At 36.2% G+C, this 23,288-nt stretch overlaps 1 protein-coding gene across 2 annotated transcripts in view; it reads left to right on the top strand.

Annotated features, from left to right (window-relative positions):
* Positions 1-1,790: 1,790 nt before the first annotated feature.
* SAR1B (secretion associated Ras related GTPase 1B) overlaps positions 1,791-23,288 on the top strand; it is a 28,028-nt gene continuing 6,530 nt past the window's right edge. The window contains exons 1-5 of one of the 2 annotated variants that reach the window (XM_006179619.2): positions 1,791-1,920; positions 12,196-12,271; positions 17,091-17,210; positions 20,889-20,954; positions 22,435-22,538. In XM_006179619.2, coding sequence (XP_006179681.1) covers positions 12,214-12,271; positions 17,091-17,210; positions 20,889-20,954; positions 22,435-22,538 — 348 coding nt within the window. In that variant the 5' untranslated portion in view covers positions 1,791-1,920; positions 12,196-12,213. Of the gene's footprint in view, positions 1,921-1,965; positions 2,195-12,195; positions 12,272-17,090; positions 17,211-20,888; positions 20,955-22,434; positions 22,539-23,288 lie in introns of those variants that run through there. The other variant, XM_032476770.1, reaches the window with a different exon arrangement.

Here is a 23,288-nt window from a genome sequence, read left to right as displayed (position 1 = left end):
CAATCATCAAAAAGATTGGGGGTAAATATCCTATATAGCCTTTAAGGCTCTCCTCAAACACTGATGTCTGAGGCCCTGACCACTCCCTCACCCCTACTACAAGTTTGTACTTTGTTATCATTTTTCTACTCCTACCTTCTTTTATAGTTAGTTGTGACCTAACACACCTCCCTGCCAATCTGAAAGGTCCTGGAGGAAAGAGACTATGTCTTGCTTATTGTCATTTCCCCACTCCTAGTCATTTTACAATCTGTTGCTGAAGCCAGCAGGAATCATAATTTAGTTTTTTTTTAAAGGGTGACTTAAATGCCAGGGATATCAGGAAAGAAAGGCAATCCAAGAGAAGATTTGTGGAGTAATCTTGAGGAGCCTACTGAAGTGCCTCAGGCCACTTAAAAGTATTTATTAAACCAAACTGAATTCAAGATTAGGTGAATGGAAAGGAGAATAGAGGGGAACCCAGACTGGAACAGCAGGTTCCTCCAACTCAGACCAATGGACTCTAGGGAAATTCTTTAACTCCTTGAGGACAAAAGTGTAGCTAGGAGTCCATATTATGAATGAATCACTTGCTTATATGTATTAAGTGCATGTTATATGCCAGGCACTGAAAATGGGTTCTAGAGGGGAAAAGGCAAATATAGTCCTTGCCTTTAAGAAAGCTGAAAGAATGTCAGTTGGGGGAGGCTATAAATAAATAATCATATATATTTAATTGAACAATTATAAGCAAGATATCTTCAATGATAAGGTAAATTGTAGTTTCTGGAGAAACCTGTAATAGAGAGCTTAACCAAGTCTGAGAGAGAGGCTTTGACAAGAAAGGGCTATTGGTGCTGAGACCTGAAGAGTATGGAGGAGTTAGCTGGTAGGAGAGGAGAGATCTAGGGAAGCAGTTCTGGCTCTGGCAGAAGGAATGACAGGTGCGAAAGGAGGACCCATGGAGTAAGGCATTTCCTGAGGCTGGAATCAAAGAGGAGGATATCCAGCAGAGCTGGTTATAGGCTTTGTTGGGAATCTACTGAATAACGTCTGCTTCTTTCCCCAAACACCTCATTGTTCTGTCCCCATCACCTAGAATCCTAGGCTTGAGAGCAATCTTGGAAGCACTGTCACATACTTTTCATTCAAGGCATCCAAGTATTCCCATTTGAATACATTTAAGAAAGGTAACATCCAGTTCCCGGGTTTCAGCACCAAAAAGAGAGAGAGACAGAGACAGAGAGACAGACAGACAGAAAGAAAGAAAACATCCATTAGCAAAGAGCGGCGGTGGAGTCAAGACAGCCTTGTTTAAGGCTCAGTACCGAGTATCCAATATATTATCTGGCACATAGTTCACATTTTGTAAATTACTTGTTGAACTCAAGAAACAGGTGTAGTTTGTTTTCTTCCAATTCTTATTTTTTATTTAAGTGTAGTCGATTTACAGTGTTAGTTTCAGGTGCACAACAAATATATATATATTTCTTTTTTTCCTTCAGATTCTTTTCCATGAAAGCTCATGACAAAAAACTGAATATAGTTCCCTGTGCTATACAGTAGGTCCTTGTAAGAAACAGGTGTACTTTAAAAATGTATTTTTTTTAAAAAAGATGTCACGTATAATTTCTCCAAACTAGTAACTGGTGTTCCTTTCTCTGCCTAGGAGGCCCCCGAAACCCCTTTAAGCATGTGTGGAGAGCCAGCCGGCTTCAACTCGGGTTGCACTCAGCCGCAGGACTGGCGGCGGAACCGCCAGGAGGCGGAACTGCAAGCGCGCGGCGCTGCAGTCCTGCGAACCTTCGGCAGTGAAGCACCCGCCGGTCCGGAAGGAGGCTGACGATAATTAGGGCCGCGGCAGCCATCGCGCTTTGCAGTTTGGTGTCCGAGGGAGTAAGGCCAACGCTAAGAAAGGAATTGCGTTCTCTCCAATCGCAGGTGAGTGGCGGCATCTCCTCCGGGGAAAACCGGCAGGCGGCAGCTGTTGACCCCAGGGAAGGAGCACTTTTCTGGCTTCGGCCCGCCCGCCCCTGCCTGCAACCGGGCAAGGAAGGGACGCTTGTTTTCCGCCCTGGAATCTGGCGGCTGGAGGGAGGACGGGTTCCTTTCTTGCTCCGTGGGGCCGGCCGTTTTGTACGTCATCCTGGGACGACACTGCTGGTGTCAGACGGTGGGTTAATTCAAGGAAGAACAAGATGACTCTGAACTGCAGGCAAGTCCTTCCTCTCTGCTTCAGTTTCCTCACCCGGTCAAGTGAAGGAGGCCGGGATCACTGACAGCTCAAGAGGTTGTAACGCGGCGTGCTGTTTTCAGTTCTCCCAGTTAGTGTGCGGACAGATCGAATAGTAGTTAACGTATTGAGCTAGCCCAAGTCCCAGTTGAGTAAGGAAAAGATACACTTTTGGGGGGAAAACAGTAATGGCTTATAAATTCTTCCAAGAGTTTTCCAACAAGGTAGAAATTGATTTTGACAACAGTTAAAACTTTGATATCGTTGACCAAAAGAATCAAACTTGTCAAGAAATTTAAGGTATTAGCGTCTTCGGGCAAAATAAGGTGAAATTTTTTAATCTGAAAAATTAAACCTAATGTTAATTGCACGTTTTCATATCAAGATCTGTGCTATCACTGTGTCTCTGAAGAATGTCCGGTGTTCAGTGTTAAAGTACCATTTACAGTAAATCACAATGAAGCAAATGAAAGAAAAAAAAGAAAGGAACATTTATTGTCTACTATGTGTAAAGCGCCAGCTATGCACACAACAATCCATTAAAGAAGCAGTAGTATCACCTCTACTTTACATATGAGGGATAAAGGATGATTTACATTTTGTCAATAACTGTTGATGCTGATATTTTAAGGCAATATGTGTATCTAACTGTTCTAGAGGACTTGCATTCCTCATCAAAATATTTTGAACTTTAAACACTTAATAGTTCATTGGCATTTTCTGAGTTTGCAGAAGAGGAAGGTGATGCCCTCATTTTAGAAGTATTAGAGAAGCATTATCAGAAATTATGAAGATTAGCAGTTTCAATAGGTTAAACAATTTTAACGTTCCTTTGCCTTGCACTTCAAGCAAGAATTGAGACAAAAGATTAGGCTATCAGAAATGAATGTCACTGCCACATCATTTGAAGCTTATAAATCAGAATTCTGCAGAAATGATTCATTATTTCTTCTCCTTCTTCTTTAAGTACACTTGGCTGAAATTCATTTAAATTATTTTTCTGCAAAACATTATCAAGCAAATAATTTTAAGATCACGGTATTGAAAAGTTTCTCTTCTTTGTGTATAGAACAATTTGAATTAAAATTATTTTAGTGATTGAATTTGTTATTGCTTATGTCAGTTTTTATTTTCTTAGTTCATTATAGGCAAGTTCAGTACTCAGGGTCTCAAACAACTTTTTAAAAATTAATTTATTTTTATTGAGGTATAGTTGATTTACAATGCTGTGTTAGTTTCAGGTGTACAGCAAAAAATGGTTGTACATATACATACATATATATTCTTTTTCAGATCCTTTTCCATTATAGGTTATTACAAGACACTGAATACAGTTCCCGGTGCTATATGTAGGTCCTTGTTTATCCATTTTATGTATAGTAGTGTGTATATGTTAATCCCAAACTTACTTTATCCCTCCCTCCACCCTTTTCCCCTTTGGTAACCATAGTTTGTTTTCTGTGTCTGTGAGTCTATTTCTGGCTTGTAAATAAGTTAATTTGTATCTTTTTTTTTAAGATTCCACATAAAAGTGGTATCATATGATATTTGTCTTTCTTTGTCTGACTTCACTTAGTATGATAATCTCTAGATCCATCTGTGTTGCTGCAAATAGCATTATTTCATTCTTTTTTATGGCTGAGTAGTATTCCATTGTGTATATACTCCACATCTTCTCTATCCATTCATCCGTTGATGGACATTGAGGTTGCTTCCATGTCTTGGCTATTGTAAATAGTGCTGCCATGAACACTGGGGTGCATGTATCTTTTAGAGTTAGACTTTTCTCCAGACACATGCCCAGAAGTGAGACAGCTAGATCATATGATAAGTCTATTTAGTTTTTTAAGGAATCTCCGTACTATTTTCCACAGTGGCTGCACCAAATTATATTCTCACCAACAGTGTAGGAGGGTTCCTTTTTCTCCACATCCTCTCCAGCATTTATTATTTGTGGACTTTTTAATATATAGTTTTTCCCCCCTTTTCTCTTAAAAAAAAATCCTGTTTGTATTTGTCATAGATTTAACCTTATGTATATCAAGTGTCACTTTTCTTTAAAGAAATACTGAGTATGTACTTTTTGTTCATTACACAAACCAAAAGGTTTAGTTCCATTATTATAATTGGAGCTCATTCAATCCTAAAGTGTTTTCTTGAATTTTTTATTTGCAACAGTTTTAATACTATAAAGGTTGTAAAAAGAAAATTAACAATTTTAGGGAAAAGTATTTATAAAGCAGCATTGTCTTAAAACATTCAACATTGTCATTGTCCATTTTTTTTTAGGTTTGTTTGTTTGTTTGTTTGTTTATTTATTTATTTATATTTGGAGGAGGTACTGGGGATTGAACCCAGGACCTTGTGTATGCTAAGCATATGCTGTACCTCTTGAGCTATACCCTCCCTCTGTCACTGTCCATTATTTTAATACAGTTGGCCCTCCATTATGAGGATTCAACCACAGATGGAAAATATTTGGGGAAAAAAATTCCAGAAAGTTCCAAAAAGCAAAACTTGAATTTGCCCTATACTGGGACCTATTTACATGGAATTTACATTATTTACAACTATTGGCTTATGATTTACATTGTATTAGGTATTATAAGTAATTGAGAGATCACTTAAAATATACTGGAGAATGTGTGTAGGTTACGTGTAAATACTATACGAATACTATGACATTTTATATAAGGGACTTGAGGATGGGGCAAAGGGGCCTGGAACCAATCCTCTAGGACACCAACGGACGACTGTAATGCACTGGGGCTTGCCAAAATTCTACAAAACATGATCAAGCAGAGTTTGGCCTTTATATTTCTAGTATTGTTTAATTTTGAGAGAGAAGTGTGTATAGTTTACAGATAGTATACTGATCTTGTGGAATTTGTACATATTTTAATCATAAGCCTGACAAAATTGTGTAGAAAATTATGATTAATTTCTTCTAGTGGAATTTCTTTACCTGGATTTGAAAGAAACTATTCTAGTGCCTTTTCTACTGACAGTGATGATGTTAATATTTAAATAAAATCAGAACATCATTAAAAACTTTTTCATATTAGAAGTTGTTAATATATGTGGAATCTAAAAAAAAAAATTACACAAATGTACTTATTTATAAAACAGAAACAGACTCACAGACATTGAAAACAAACTTAAGGTTACCAGGGGTACACAGCAGGCAGAGAGATAAAGTGGGAGTTTGGGATTTGCAGATACCAACTACTGTACATAAAATAGATAAACAATCCTACTGTATAGCACAAGGAACTATATTCAATACCTCACAAAAGACTATAATGAAAAAGAATATGAAAAAGAATATATTATATAACGTAGTCACTATGCTGTACACCAGAAATTAACACATTGTAAACTGACTACAATTTTTTTAAAAGTTGTTAAAACTGAAGTTAATTTGAAAACTGGCATTTAAAGTTTTATGCTTTGAATTTCAATTAATTTAGTCCGAACTGTGTAGTATTCAAAGTGCTTTCATATACATTATCCTATTTAATCATTTGCATCATTCTGTGAGGCAGGTGGTATTTCCCCTTTATGTAGGATCACACTTGGGCTCAGGAAGATTGGCATTCCCAGAATGAAATAATAGTATTTCAAAAGATGCATATTAACTTTAGATTTTTAAAATTCTAGGATAGGTACTCCATCCATTTTACCACAGTTCTACCATGCATTGCTTCCTGAAGTTACTAATGTATTGATTCTAGAATCCTGTTCTGATAATTGTATTTGCCTCCTTAGAATATTATAGCTTTTATTTTCTCCCAGCACTACCTTCTGGAATATTTGTATCTTGTCATCTTATGTGTATTTTTTCCTCAGGTGTATTTTTTTTTAAGTTCATACCTAAATGACTTTGCTAAATTACTTATATTAACTACCTGTAAATATTAAAAGTCCATGTGAATTTTTAACAGTTAATTTTCTTTAATTTTTTAATAATAGCTTTTTTGAGAGAGAGTACATACCATAAAATTTACCCTTGTAAGTGTACAATTTAGTGTCTTTAGTATATTCATAACATTGTGCAACCAGCATCACTAACTTCAGAACATTTTCATCACCCCAAAAGAAACCCATTAGTAGCCAGTCCCCATTTCCTTTTCCCCCTAATCTGACAACCACTAATCTGCTTACTGTAAAGATTGCCTATTCTGGACATTCCATATAAATGCAATCATCCACATAAGTTTAATGGGACAAGACTTTAAGAAGTTTTTGTAATCTGAGAATTTCTGTTCCATTACACCCTTTGGACTGATTTTCATGTTACTTGAGTAGATCACTTCTAATCTGCATAGCGACTTTTCTTGTTTGGTGCTCATGCAATAAATAAATCTGCTGACGTGTATATGTTTCCTTGTTCATGACCTTTGCTTTTCACATGTCTTAATAGCGTGTTCATGGTGTTGTGTAACCTGTTCTCAGGGCTCAGATATCTGTGGCTAAGTAACTTTTATTCTTAGTTGGGCATTTTTACTTCTACTTTAAAGTGGCTAATGACTCCTAGCTTGTTTTAAGGATCTTAGAAACCATAACTTTTTAGAAAATATAAATATCTCGTTATCCTTTTTGTTAATATAAATTTAAAAAATTTACCCATTATATTTATGTATTTATGTATTTATTTAGTGGAGGTGCTGGGGATTGAACCCAGGACCTCATGCATGCTAAGCACACAGTCTACCACTGAGCTGTACCCTCCCCCTTTATTATCTTCTAAAGAAGAGTTTCCTTATGTATATTACTAGATTATTTATGTTGGGACAAATTTTACAACAGCAAATTGGTACCATCCTTATGCTGAAAATCCTTTTACCTTCATGTCTTACCCACTCCACCCTCCATCAGTCCTCATGGCTCTCACCTACCAACAGTCATCCTCAGTGAGGACTTTGCCACTTGATTCACAGTCTTGCTTTCTATAGCACTGCCCTCCAATCTTCTAGATGATGCAACTGCCTGTCAGTGTGGACAATGTGCCCTGTAGCACAGCCTCCCATATCTTTCATCCACAGTTCTCTTCAGCTGTCCATGCTGGAGCCAGGTCTTGGAACTTGCCACCACCCAGACGTGATCCTTCCTTGAACTCTGAACCCCACGTTTTCCTCCTCTTTGCTGGCACAATTCTGACCCACCTTTCACTTCTCGCACCCTTTTACTATATCTACACCTGCTTTTCGACTAAAGGCTTTTCCCGTGTTCTCCCAGTTCTATTCTCTGAGGAGCCTGCCTTTGATCCCTACCCCATTCCCATATACTGTCTGCCTTTACACCTCTATCCACTCAGCCTGAACTTCTGATCAGATCACTTCAGAGGATCCTGTGTCACTAGTACTCTCAAGGTGCTGTTCCCCTGTCTTTTCTCAGTTGCTGTTCTGAAAGTCCCTAAATCCCCATTCACTCAATGTTTCTCTCTCATTCACTCATGTTCTCTAAAGCTGAGCATTGCTGAGAGGGTTGGGTGGGGGAGGGATAGAAATCAGTGCAGATTGGCACTGCTGTGAGTGTTTTTCAATCCTAGCAATTGGCTCCTTTTAGCAATCTTTAAACTTGATCTTTTCCCCACAGTTAATTAATAAATTTATTTGTTTTGGGGGGGAGGTAACTAGGGGTACTGGGGATTGAATTTAGGACCTTGTGTATGCTAAGCATGCAGTCTACCACTTGAGCTAGACCCTCACTCTGCTCCCCAGAATTTCTACACACCCCCTTTGTCTTTGGATTTGGATTCTTGCCACCTCCACTAGACATTTCCTGGCCTGCCTTCTTATCTTAGAGGATGAGTGTGCTCTCAGCACAGGCTCCTCTTGAGACTTTGCTCCTATTGGTTAATTTTTTCTCTCTCTCATCTCTAACCTCTCCCTTGCCACTAGCTTCTTCCTTTCAGTTTATCAACATTCTCAAACCTCACCCTTCCCTAAGAAGAAAATCTCCTTTCCCTCATCCCATTTCAAACTTTTTGAAAGAGGAATTTCCTCACTGCCTCCACCTATTAACCTCCTATCCCATTCTCTTTTCAGTAATAGCAGCAACCAGGTGTTAAATACTTATTTTGTGTGTTTTATCTCATTTGATGTTTAAAACACACTTAAGAGATTTTTAACTTGTCCAAGGTGACACAGCTCTGCTGTGCTTTAAGTACTGGCCATAGGCTCTCCTGTACTACCACTCCACTACAGGCTACTCATGCTCTCAACAGTTGTCTTCTTGTCACCAAAGCTAGCTGTGACCTCTCTGCACTTAATGTGGCTAACTTCTTTCCTTGCCTCTCTCTTCTAGTTCTTTTACCCTTCTTGGGTTCTGCTGGTGCTCCCACGTGTATCGTAAAGACCATCTCAAGTGAGAGTCGATTTCTTCCTAGCATTCGGATGGTGCTTGAGGCAGGAGGACTTCAGGCAGAGATGGTGGGAGAACATTCTGATGTTGGGAAGGATAATGGGCAGAGGTTTTAAGGTAGTAAAGTACAGGCCACTAGCAGTGAATGGCAAGCAATTTACTTTGGCCCAGGGAAGGCTACAAGTAGGGAAATAATATGTATTAAGCTTGGAGAGGTGGCTAAGAGATACCCAGTGGAATCTGGAATAGTGGACTAGGAGTTTGATTGTATCATTTCTTAGCTCACAAACCTCTGATGGCCCTCCATCCACAAGCATAGAGTGGCCATAAAATTTAACACCTAAATCAGCATCCTTTTGAACGTTAAAGGAAGCACTGTTAATAATTACACTGAGATAACTTTGCTGAGACTGTCCCCAGCAAACTGGGAGTTATAGTCACCCTGACTATACAACAGATTCAAGATGACATTTTGGTGAAGCTACTTTGGAGGGTATGTAGAGATGGGGAGAAACACATTTGGATATTAAGTTGGTAGTTTAGGAAAGTGATGTAAAGTTCTTCATCAGGTAGCTCCTGTGGGAATCAACGCTTGAGACTTCACCACAGAAACTGATAGAATTGAGGAATAACTAGATGTGGGATGTGAGGGAGAGGAAGGAATTACATGTCAGAGTCAAGAGCTGGAGTAATTAAAAAATGGTACATAATCATTTAAACAACTTTAAAACTATTGTTAAAAAGCTTTAGAGAGTCAGTGCAGTGTAAGGAAAGGGAGATGGACATGGAAGTCAGAAAGACTCAGGTTTGAAATTTAAATGTGCCAATCACTAACAGTTGAGTTTTATTTACTGTAACTTCAGCTTCTGCAGTAAAATGGGAACGTGATATATTCATTTTGAAAGGTTGTTGGGGTGTTTAGCGGTATAACTATAAAGTGCCTAGGACTGTGGGCCGTATAGGAGAAGAAATAATAACAGCTAAAATTGATACCTTCTCGGTGCCAGATACTCAATGCTTTGTGCGTAGTAATTAATCTTCAACACAACCATCTCGGGTAGGTACTATAATCCCCATTTTACAGATGAGGAAAGTGAAGTAGCTTACCTAAGGTGAATGGCAAATGGTAAAGCCCTAGCTCCAGAGCTCCTGCTCTTAAGCTCTAGGCCATAATGCCATAGGGGTTCAGTAAATGGTAACTGATTTTTTTTTGTTTATTTTGCTTTGTTTTATTAAATTGAAAGACTGATTTTGTATTGTTTCTTATTAAAAGTAGCAGGCATGAAGAACACATGTCTAAATTTAGTCTCAGATTTGTTTATTAATCTGGCTCCTGCCTCACTAATTAGCACCTATTGATTTTTACTCTCAGTTTGTGGTCCCTAACCCCAATCATATCATTTAACAGTTCCTGTGGGGAGGGTATAATGCAAGTGGTAGAGCATATGCTTAGCATGTACGAGGTCTTGGGTTCAATCCCCAGTACCTCCTCTAAAAAGATAAATAAACCTAGAAAAACAAAACAGACAGTTCCTGACTTTTTGCTGTACCCATTCAGTTTCAAGATTCAGGCTAAACATCATCCAAGAAACCTGTCCTTAGCTGTACCTTGATGCTGCCATAGAGGACTTTGGATGTAGAAACAAGCAGGACTGGTTTTCTTTTTTTATACTTAATATGTAAAGAGCACTTGTGAGCATACCATACCTCTTTGGTTGCTATGCTCACAAATACCTCATATCTCTTCTATTATTTATTTTTATTATTTTGTTTTTATGCTCTTATGATCATTAATCCTTTAGTAGTTTAGGATTTAAAATATGGGCGGGTTTTTCCTTTTATCTGTGTAAGTCTTGAAACTCTATAAGGTAAGTTGTTACCATTTTAGATAATATCCTATTCAGTTTTAAAATTTTTCAGTTTAATTGCCTATGTGTAGCTAACTTATCAGTCTATAACCTTTTTGAGAGAAAGAGCCATGTTTGTCATCAGTATTTGTACTCCTCATGATGTCCAGCTCAGGACCTTGGATGTAATGTGAGCATGGTAAATATGTACTGAATTTAATATATCAACACACTTCCCCTTTATTTGAGTCTCTACAGTGAAAATTATGATGATACCCTAAAAATCTTTGGATAAGATGAGCCACTTGTATATATATCTCTGACTACAAGTTTCAATTTATACATGACCTAAAATGATAATAGTAGAAGGAGGTGTAATTTTGAACTTGAGTAAAATAAGAATTTCTGAGACAGTAGATTCTTGTGTATTTATGCTGCTGTTGTAGTTCTCATTCTTGTGATACTGGCACGTGAAACTATTCATAATTTGCCAATCACTCTATCTTAAACAGGATTTGGCTAGTTGCGAAAACAAAATTCTTCATATACTAGTTCAACTAAGAAGGGGATGATAGAAGAGGGAGAGACTGTTGTCAGGATCCTGGGACTCTCCTAGTAAATACTGCTAGGTCTTGTACAAGCTGGAGGTAGGCTGTCTCTTTCCTCTGTGTTTCATTCTCAAGGTGATATGGTCTCTTAACATCTTATCCTCCAGGAATTCTAAGTTTGGTGGGCCCATCTGTGTCCAGCTTGGCAGCTCACCAGAGGGAGAGGTGTTAAAGAAAGCAGTGTTGTGTGTCATACTTTGTCTAAAGAATATCAAAGATAGCACAATCCTACAAACTTTCTGGACTTGGCCCTTGGGCCTGGCTTCTTTTGTTCAGCTCTAGAAAATGAACTTTGTTGATCTAAAAGCGTATTTTTATATAAGTGATCTTTCTTTTCTCAAGAGGCTTTTTTCTCTTATTTTCCATATTAGCTATATTAGTTTATCAAGCACATGTGAAGTAAATGCTGAATTGAACTATCCTGTGCATTTCTACTGCGATTTCATAAATTTTTTTACATTTAGTAACATGATTAAAATTTGAAATATGCAGGAAGAAGATAACAACCCCCCAAATTTACTGTCTGGTACCAACTGCTACAAAAGACCAAAAGAAATAGAAAAAGGATTTTTACACCACATAGGTATAATTAGACTTAGAAATTTCATGATCATGAATTTCCTTTCTTCTTCTCTTTTCTCCCTTCTTTCCCTTCCCCCACTCCAAGGTTTTGGTAAACATTTCATAGGCCATATATAGTGTATTTGATTTACTACTGAACATAGATTATCTCCAAAATTTTTCCTGTGTAACACTTTGATGCACATCTTTATACATAAAGTCTTTCCATATTTAGGACAATTTCTAAAAGTAGAATTCTTGGGTCAAATGGTATCAGCAGATACAGTATTGCCAAATTGGTTTTGAAAAAGATTTGTACCATTTTATACTGCCACTAAGAATGTTTCTTTTACCACATATTTTCTAGTCCTGATTGTTATAATTCTTTTTCACGTTTGCTACTTTGATGGGCAAAGAATGGTCTCTACATGGTATTTTAATTGGATTTTGTTTTTTATGCATCAATATAGATGAAGTTAGACCAATATAGATATGGTTAGATAAGAATAACTTTGGGTAAGAGTAAGGTTGTTGCAGGATTATTTACTCAAAGTTAATGTTTAATGTTGGCTACTAAATTCAAAACACTTTTTTTCCCCAGATCCTATAAGATTTGGATATGTCCTTCATATTTGACTGGATTTACAGTGGTTTCAGCAGTGTGCTACAGTTTTTAGGTAACGTTGGCCCTTTGTTCTCTTCTGTTATCCCACTTAATCCTACTTATATAAAAATGTCTTTTATTTGTCTAGAGCCTCTGTGTTATATAACCTAGTAGTTATAAATGTGGGCTCTAAAGTCATACATTTTAAGTTACTCATTATACCTGTTATAATGTGTGTAATCTTTGACAAATTACTTTCTCCACTTTAGCCTTAATTTTCTTATCTGTTAAAATAGTAGTAATTGCTACCTCTTAAGGTTGTTGATAGAATATTATTAACAGGAATAGCTACCATTTATTAGCCAGTTTATCAAAGAGCTTTAATCTCATTTAATCCTCACAAGAATCCAATGCATTATTTTTTAATTATAAACATGCATGATCCATGAATGCCTTGTATATCATAAATGACAGTTTATAACCTGCTAAATGAGATTTGTTTACCCAACAGTTCTGACTAGTGATTTTCCTCTCTTTATACATTTTAAAGATAGGAAAAATATTAGCTTCTCTCTTTTTTTTTACTGACATCCTTGACTTACCACATTTTTCAGTGAAACAGGCTTTTGATTAACTTTTATGTTGGGATATACACAACATTATTATTGTAATAACTAATGAAAATATTTCTCATCTCTCTTTTTAAATTTTGCCCTAAGTTTAGTCTCTCTGTAATCATCTTGTGAACTGGCAGAAAGAGAAGCATTTCATGTAATTACAAAGTGGTCACCATAGTTTCAAACTGACCACTATTGTACTTATGGAATGGTGTCTCCTATGCAAATATTCTTTCTCCACAAACATAATCTTAACCTGGAAAATAAATTGTGTTTGGGAAATATAAATTTTTTTGACTACTGTATATTAAAAGGATAAAAATGTAAGCTCAAATTTTGTCACTGTATTTTTATTTCTTAGTTGAACTTTAACATTTGCAAATTTTAAAAACCCAGGATGTTTTCTTTTTCTTTTTAAAAATGAAATTCTTCGCACTAGTTTATACTATTGCTCTACTACAGATCAAATGTCAGATCTCTCTATACTACCAAGAGAATTCTTAAATCTTTCTATCAGACTGAAATATTTTGTCACATATTTGTAACAACTGGGTCAGAAATAGGGCTTTTTAAACTATATTATACTGGGATTTGGGGTTATAACAGGTTGGAATCTCTATCTCAGTTTACAGAACAATGAATCTATGTGAATTATGTTGAAAAGGCAAAACAGATTGCATCATAATCAGGAACAAGAAAGTTAATAGTGCTAACATTAGGAAGCAGTGTAGAGAAATGGAAATGAACCAAAGCCATGGGATTAGACTTGGGTTCAAATCTCAGATCTGACTCTAGCATTTAAACAAGTTAACTCTGAGTCTTCATTTCCCCTCTGTGAAAAAGAGGATAATGCTACTTCAACAAGATCGACCCAAAGAGGAACACAACAAGGCACATAATATTCAAATTGACAAAAATTAAGGATAAGGGGAAAATATTAACATCAATAAGAGAAAAGCAACAAATAACATACAAAGGAACCTCCTGTAAGGTTATCAGCTGATTTTTCAGCAGACTCTACAGGCCAGAAGGGAATGCCACAATATATTTAAAGTGATGAAAGGGAAAAACTTACAACCAAGAATACTCTATCCAGCAAGGCTCTCATTTAGATTTGATGAAGAAATCAGTAGCTTCACAGATAGACGAAAGCTAAAGTAATTCAGCACCACCAAACCAGCTTTACAACAAATGTTAAAGGAACTCCCCTAGTCATCAAACTACAAGAAAAGAGAACAAAAAGAAGAAAGAGGGAAAAAAAGACCTACAAAAGATTGTTTTGGCAATTCAGGATCTTTTTTGATTCCATATAAATTTTGGAATTGTTTGTTCTAGTTCTGTGAAAAATGTTATGAGTATTTGGACAAAGGTTGCATTGGATCCGTAGATTGCTTTGGGTAGTATGGCCATTTTGATAATGTTGATTCTTCCAATCCAAGAGCACAAGATAGCTTTCCATTTCTTTGTATCATCTTCAACTTCCTTCATCAGTGTTTTACAGTTTTCAGAGTACAGGTAACCTCCTTGGTTAGGTTTATTTCTAGGTATTTTGTTGTTTTTGATGCAGTGGAAATGTTTATGCCAGTTCTAAAATTCTGGTTTTTGAAGTGCAAAAAAAGAAAAAGAAAAAAGTGAATTAAGGGCCACATATGGCAAAATATCCTTCTTTTTTGTGGGTGAGTTGTGTTCCACTGCATATAAATGTTGTATCTTCTTTATCCATTCACCTACTGATGTGCACTTAGGACGCTTCCATGTCTTGCCAATTGTAAATACTGCTTCTATTAATAGCAGGATGTTATGTATCTTTTTGAATTAATGTTTTTGTTTTTCTTGGGTATAGCCCCAGGAGTGGAATTTCTGGGCCATATGCTGGTTCTGTTTTTGGGTTTTTGAGAAAACTCCATATTATTTTCCATGGTGGCTGCACCAATTTACATTACCACTAATAGTGTACAGGGGTTCCTTTTTCTCCACATCCTCGCCAACATTTGTTATTTGTGTTCTTTTTGATGATCGCTATTCTGACAGGTGTGAGATGGTGTCTCATTGTAGTTTTGATTTGCATTTCCCTGATATTGGTGATATTGAGCAGCTTTTCTTGTTCCTGTTGGCCATCTGCATTTCCTCTTTTGGAAAAATATCTGTTCAGTTCTTCTGCCCATAATTTAAAAAAAAAAAAGGCACTTCAAAGAGTTACTTTGAGGATTAAATGAAATAATGTATGCAGGTGCTTAATAGTGCCTACCACAAAATAAGAATTTAGTCCAACTGAGTTTAACAATTAAAGATTAAATGTTCTAGTTGTTGCCTTTTGGAATCTTATCCAGCACACTTTTACTACTTAAAAGCTAGAATGGTAAGACTGATTGCATCAGTTAGAAGTAACCTATGTAGACATCACTTAAGAACTAGAAATATTTAAAGAAATTATTAATCAGTATTCATAATTAAAGGAGAGATGTAGTACCCCAGCTCAAGTAAATATGGAAGGCAGTCTTCTCCTTAAGATCAGAATTGTTGGTCAACAGGTGATCAAAAGTTAGAACTTTAAATAATTTACTTCTTAAACTTGAATGTGGGTAAAGAACTAGATGTTATTTTGGCAGGAACTTACTAGAAAATGGATGGCCTGAATCTTTAATTGCCTACTGTCTTAACATTTTCAGTTATTGGTTGTGTAAATATATTTTTGAGCTGCTACAGTGTTCCTCATGTAATTCCGTGAGTGTTAGACAATTAAACACATGAAAAATTAAGTTCAGTACCACTGCATACTTGTTAAAATGCCCAAAGTCCAGACACTGACAACACTAAATGCTGGTGAGGATGTGAAACAACAGGAACACTCATTCATTGCTAGTGGGAATGCAAAATGGTACAGCCACTTTGGAAGACAGTTTGTTGATTTCTTATAAAAATTAAACATACTCTTACAGTTCAATCCAGCAATCATGCTCCTTGGTATTTACCCAAAGGAGCTGAAAACTTAAGTCTACCCAAAAATCTGCACACAGATGTTTATAGCAGCTTTATTCATAATTGCCAAAATTTGGAAGCAGCCAAGATGTCTTTTGGTGGGTGAATGGATAAATAAACAATGGTATATCCAGACAATGGAGTATTATTCAGCACTAAAAAGAAATGAAAAGACATGGAGAAACCTTAAATGCATATTACTGAATGAAAGAAACCAATCTGAAAAAGATACATACTGTGTGATTCCAGCTGCATGACATTCTCAAAAAGGCAAAAATACGGAGACAATAAAAATAAGGTCAGTGGTTGCTGGGGAGTGGGTGGCGTGAGATATATTGGCAGAGTAGAGAGGGCTTTTTAACTTTTAGGGCAGTGAAAATACTCTGTATAATGAATATATATCATTAAACTTTTGTTGCCTTTTGGGGGTGGGGGTACATATGTGTGGGCATAGAGGTATATGGGAATCTCTGTACCTTTGTTTCAATTTTGTTGTAAACCTAAAACTGCTCTTTAAAAAGTCTTTAAAATATATGTATATCGCTCAATGTGGAATTTTGCATTAAATACCAATCTACTATAAATTGGCCAGTACTGTCTTTATCTAATTATCACTTTATCTGTCAGTGCTTGGTTGATACATCCAAAATTATGTACTTGGATTTTTTTGTTGTTGCTTAGTTTTATGCAAGCCTGTGAATAGTTTAACCTTATTCTTAGGGAAATTTGACAGTGAACTAAACTTTTTTACTGAAAAAAACTCACTGTAATTTTTATTGTCAAAAATAATTAATTTTCATCTATGAAAAATGCCTTTAATTTTTCTTTTGGTCTAGCTCCATAAATACATGATGTCAAGTATTTTATGAGTGTTTCTCTAGCAGAGGACACAGATATTTGTCAAAGAAGGAATAAATTAAAATAGAATTAAAGAGGACTCAAGATAAATTGTCACGGGAATTGGCATTTTGGCATTGCAGATAACTTTAGGTAACACACATTTATTGATTGGGGCAAAGTTTAGTTTTAGAGAGATTTGATTTCCCAAATCATAACAGATTTAAAGTAGCTCTTCAAAACTAAAAATAGGTTAGAAATCCAAGAATTTTCAGGCCAATTTATAAAATCTTAAAAATTCAAAAGGTTAATAAGTGTTTCTTTATCAAAAATCTGGTAATTAGGAAAGGTATCTAAATAATTAATTGTGAATATCATATTATACTTTTATTTAAAGTCATTTTTTCATATAATCTGTGTCAGATGTCACTTTGACTAACCATAGCTCTTACTCTGTAGGATTATATAAGAAAACTGGTAAACTGGTATTTCTTGGATTGGATAATGCAGGAAAAACAACATTACTACACATGTTAAAAGATGACAGACTTGGACAACATGTCCCGACGCTACATCCCAGTAAGTCTGTTCTCCCATGCAATGTATTACTTGATCAGGTGATACCAATTCATAGGCTCTAACCAAAAGGTTTTGTTTGTTTGTTTTTTTGGTGGATAAATTATGGTTAGGTCATTTGACCTCTTCTCAAAATACTATAGTAAATAATAGGTGACCCAACTCCCAGGGAGTATATTTAGATCTTGATATAATACTCATATTTTCTTATCAGTTAATAAACCCTTGTCCAGTTAGAGGAATTAAAAAATTATTATCTCAGGAATTATGATATGATTGGGGTCTATTCAACCATATAATGCTTGGGTTATAAATAGTCTATTACCATTACCTTGTTACATAATTTAAATGTCTTTCACATTTTAGACCTGTACTATTTTAATCACTATTCAGTGACAGACCATAGTCTTACACTTTGCTGGTAGCTCTCAACTTATTAACTAGTTATTTTTCTAGTCCTTACAACCTCAACTATATCTAATATAAAGGCCGTAGAATTATCCCCGCAAAACACGGCATGTATTGATACACTAATAGAAAATTTTAAAACAATTTAAAACATTTACTCTGCTTTCTTTTAAAAAGACTACCTGAAAGACATTAATAATGACTCTCTAAATCACTTAGTATGTATCCTCCTGTATATAAGATGATGTAATAGGTACTGTTTGAGAAAGTAAAGTGACAAAATTATTAGAAACAGAGGCCTAACTTTAAAATACCTGCGACCTTAACTTTTACTGTTGAAAAGACGATGAATCAGTTAGACACAGAGTTTAAAGACAAGTTAATCCACAGATTAATTATGAAATAATGAGTATTTGCCTTAATATTTTAAATGAGTATAAAATTGAGAACTGGACTAAAAAGTGGATAATATGATATTTAGCTCAGTAAGTATACAAAGAACAAGGCAGGAGAATTGAACAATACAGATTACCACTTGATTTATAAAACAGTGAGTGAAGTTGGCAAAGGAAGATTTCAAAAATTTGATAGAATTTTTTTTATATTAGGAGAAGAAAGTGGGGCTTGACAAGTAAGATTCTGATATAAGAACAATACTGTTACAGAAAAAAAGTGATCATGGTGAAATTGAGTATGTAAAATTGTCTACAAAAACAGCAGAATTGGAAGAGACTACACAGTGGTCTTATATTAGGTGTAAGTCATTTAAGAATGTTTTTGATGTTGCCCTTATTTATTTATTCAACAAATATTTATTGAGCATCTGCTTTATGTCAGACATTGTTCTCAGTACGAGGCACTAGGAGTAAAAGCAGTGGCATAAAACATGCTGTTTTATGCTGTTCACATTCACTTCAGCTTATACTTTTCAACTAATTAAAAGCATATGTGAGGAAGGTAACACATATCTACCCTATGATCTGTCAATTCCACTACCAGGCATTTCTCTAGGATAAATGCAGACATATGTTCACCAAAATCCTTGTAGAAGAATGTTTGTATCAGCTTTATTTGTAATAGCCCCAAACTGGAAACAGCTCAGATGTCCATCAAAAAAAGAATGGATAAACAATGAAATTCTGCTCAACCAGAAAGAGGAATAAACTATTGATACATACAATGCCTATTATATGGAAGAGGCTGGTCACAAAAAATTACATATTGTATGAAACCATTTATATGAAATTCTAAAGCAGGCAAGACAAACCTGTGGTGATAAAACTCAGATCTGTGCTTGCTTCTGGGAGTGGAGGTGTGGACTGACTGGGAAGGGCAAGAGGGAACTTGCTGGGATGTTAACAGTGTTTTGTATGTTAGTGTATCTTAATCAAGTTGGGACTTCTTTTATAAAGCAGAGAGTGTACTGGGGATTATAATCATAGGGATAGTTTACCAACCACATCCAAGCATTATCCTTATGGAAAGGATAATGCTTTGAACACAAATTGTACTAATTATTCATCAGTTGGCAGTCTACATGCAGAATTTTTTAACAGGATAAACTACTCTGAGGCCTCAGCAGTTATACAAAATAGTTAACAGGTACACTGAACCTTTCATTGTAATTGTAGGGGGCTTCTGCCTTTAGCCATTGGGAAGTAACAGAGTCTGAAATTACCCTCTCACTGTAAGTGACTAGAAAACTGGACAAAAATATATACTAAAACTGTTTTCAGATATTTGGCAATAGCTAGCACAGGGCTCTGATTCCTAAGAGAAGAAAGACAAACTCTTCAATTTTTATCACAAGACAATTTTCAGACCGTGATGTAGGGAGAGGAAACCCAAACATAACCCAGAAGTTTTTCTGAGTTGAGGAAATAGAGACCAGAATTTGCGGAGGCTGAGGTGACTGGAATTCTCTGGGCAGATTACCACAGGGGAAGGAGCTCTGCAGGGACAGAACTCCAGAAATTTTCATGACTGAATACCAATCTGCATATGTAGGGTAAAACTACACATGGCCAGTCAAAGAACAATTTCTGGAGAAAGATAAGTTACAGCGGAGCTGTTACTCAGATAGTTCCCAGGGCTCACATGGGGCCGAAGAGTTCCTGTTCCGATCAGCCAGAAACGACAGATCAAGCTGAATACACAGGGCATTCAATAGAGACTCCAAAAGGATCGTATCTTAGTTATGGGGCTAACATGGCTCCGAAGTAAAGACTACTTTACATCTACCCTAACAAAACTTAAAAACTGATCCACAAGCAATTTAATTGCCTGCCAGAACAAAGTCCAACTTTCTTCAAAAGGATACAGTGAAATCCAGCATCCAATTGAAAATTACCACACACGAAAAGCAGCAGCAAAGTGTGAGAACGCCATAACCAGGAGAAAAATCAATTAGTAGAAACAGATTGTAACAAAGATGATGGCAGAAGTCACAAAGATGATGGAATTAGCAGATAAGGACACTGAAACAGCTGTTATGAATATGCTCAAGGTTTTAAGGGAAACATGAACATAATGAGGAGAGAAATGGAAGGGGTAAGACAGAACCAAATGGAACTTACAGAAATGAAAAATAAAACATCTGCAATAAAATTTCCCTGGATAGCATTAACAGCAAGTTAGACAGTGCCAGTACTGCAGAAGGAAAGATCAGTGAACTTACATCAACTCAACAGAAACTAAAAGAAGCACAGAGAGAAAAATGAACAAAAAAAGAAAAAATGAACAGAGCCTGAGTAACTTGTGGGACAATAGTAAGCAGTCTAGCAAATCTATCATTGAAGTCCCAGAAGGGGAAGGAAGGGAGCAGAAAAAAAATACTTGAAGAAATAATGGCCAAAATTGGTATTACACTTGTTTTTGTCATTGAAGACTGTCACCTGAGAAATATGACAGCCATGAGAGAAAATTGTTATTTCATCTTTATCATTTAAGATGAATTGTAGGAAAAATTACTAGGTTTGGCCAGTCACTTGAATTCACAGCAGATGACTGTCAATTTCAGCAGGATTACTAGAGAGGGAAAGATAAGTGTGGGATTTGTGGTGGGTAGTGAATATAAGAATTGAGTATTACCATTTACTTATATTATATTTTCAATATGAAATGGGATATAGTAGTTAGAACAAAGAATTCTTTTTTTATTTGAATTGTTTGACCTTATTTACAATTAAAGTAAATCAAATATTAAGTGGCAGTATATACCAGAAAAGGATTTCTGATTCTCGTGTTGTTAAAATATTTTGTATCATTATTTAGCTTCAGAAGAACTAACCATTGCTGGCATGACGTTTACAACTTTTGATCTGGGTGGGCATGTTCAAGGTAAGATTCTATTACTCTTATAGAGTTGCTTTGTTTTATATTACTTAATAAAAATGTGACCATTATTTTCCAGTACATGAAATCTCATTCTTTTCAAGGAAAGCCAGGGTATTCTTAAAATTTAGGAATTTATTACCCACAGATAAATGCTTTAAATGCAAAGAATGATTTTCATGATACTCCAGTTTGTCTGAAGTGCTTTTGGTGGTAAAGCATATGAGTAAAATTTAGCCTCCATTCCTTCTCTCCAATTCGCGTCTCGCTTGCTATCATAATCATGTTATGAATATGTTATTGCTCCATATGAAAAATTGCAGTGGTGAATTCATACGTACAAAATAAAAACCAAATTTACTGACCAGGCATTCATGATCTCTATGCTCTGATCCCAGTTTGTTTTTCTAGCTTTTATTTCCCACTATTCCTTTTCGCATTCTCTTTATTCCAACCAAACCAAACCTCTTGGTGTTCTTCTACCTCTGTGCTCATGCCATCCCCATCTGCACTTAAGTAACCCACCTTCAGGGCCCAGTGTAAGAGGGGCTGCCTCCCCTGAGAAGCCACTCCCAGGTTGGGAGTGCTCTCAGCTATACTAACATAGCACTTAGTGCATTTGTATACATGTCTATAGGTTTGGAAAGATTGTCTTCTTTCCTCTAGCAAACTTCTGGGACTGAAATCCTAGCCATATTTTTAATATCCCCAAAAGGTCTTGGCCATACCCAGCACATAGCAATTCATAAGTAATGAATATTACAAAGCTTGCTGTGGCTAGTGAAAGCACATTTGAGATATACATCAATTGTTTGAAATATACATAAAGTACTTTCTAGAATATAATGATTAGAATTAGAACCTAATGGAGTTTGTTAGAGACTTCATTTCTATTATTGTTATTTTAAGATATATTATAAAATTGAAGTCAGAGAAAAAAGTTACTTTCCCCTAGGGTGCCCCTGAAATTATTTTCTTTTCTTAGAATGTCATGGAAAAACTTACTCTAATGGTTTCATAAACTTTAATTTCTGTTATGAGTGGAACAATTTGCTTTATTATTTTAACTTAATAATTCTGTACCTGATACTAATTTCCTTCTGTCACTAACTCCAAATTTATCACTGGCAAAAAACTGACAAACTAGGAATGTCAAAAACTGAATACTGCATATAAAAAATAGTAGCAGTTCTCCAGTGAACTTAATGTGCATCCTTGTCCATTGGTAGCAAATGTTAATTCTAACATGAGTAAACTGGGCAGAGTAAAGTATTTGACTTGCCTGTAATCGAGGGAAACTTGAACTTTCTTCTTTGGTCATCTGGAAAGATTTTTGGCAATACTGGGTAAAAAATTAACTTGAATACATAGCAAAATAGTAGCAGCTAAGGGATAATTACACTTGATATCTTGTTGGACTCTTCCATCAAATCATCTCGTAGGTTTGACAAGCAAATAAAATCTAACTCCTGATTGTTTTTGTTAGCTCGAAGAGTGTGGAAAAACTACCTTCCTGCTATCAATGGCATTGTATTTCTGGTGGATTGTGCAGACCATGAAAGGCTGTTAGAATCAAAAGAAGAACTTGATGTAAGTTAAATAATTAAAACTAAACATAGTGGAATCACTCTGGTAAGCCTGAGGAAATAGGTTGGAGATGTAAGTATCAGAGTGTGGCTCTTCTGCAGCTCTGATGTAACTCCCAACAGTTTGTAGAGCTCAGTGATTACCCTGCTTAGAATGCAGGAGTAACTTGGAGTAATTGTAGCTGTTGAGGAAGTACTAACACAGACTTCCTTCCTGAAGGCTTGAGCTCACTCTGTGCAGAGTGTGCCTTTATAGTGTATTTCACGTGTCCCACATTCCTACAGTGGCTTGATCTTAAGCCCCTGGTCATCCTGGGATGCTGGTTTCTTCAGGAGTTGGCCAGAACCTGGAAATGGTATAACATGCTATCTTTGTCACCACTCTCAGGAGTGACCAGGGCCACATGCTGCCACGTCTTCTCCCCTCTCTCAGTTCAGATGCTTCAAAAAGGGGCTTGGGAACAGCAGGCAAGGCCAGTGTTAGATCTGGCACAGAGAAAGCAGGTCTGTGACTTGACTGAAGGTTGACCTGACCATTACCTCTGCCCAGTGCAGGCAAACAAATACTTGTTCATGTGGAAAAGTCCAGGTAGGTTCTGTGGTCGTGGAACAGAGTCAGGGAATTCCTGAGTTCCTACTTTGTGCAAGGTACTGTGCATATTACCTCCTTTAATTCTCAAATCAACTCCATAAGGTAGGTGCTACTAATGCAGATTCTCTTTGAACTTCAGTAAGGATTATTGGTCTAACATCT

This window comes from Camelus ferus, chromosome 3 (assembly GCF_009834535.1).
Source record: "Camelus ferus isolate YT-003-E chromosome 3, BCGSAC_Cfer_1.0, whole genome shotgun sequence".
In the NCBI taxonomy this organism is placed as follows: domain Eukaryota; kingdom Metazoa; phylum Chordata; class Mammalia; order Artiodactyla; family Camelidae; genus Camelus; species Camelus ferus.
The sequence above is the reverse complement of the archived record's forward strand: the minus strand, read 5'-3'. Positions and strand labels throughout refer to the sequence as shown.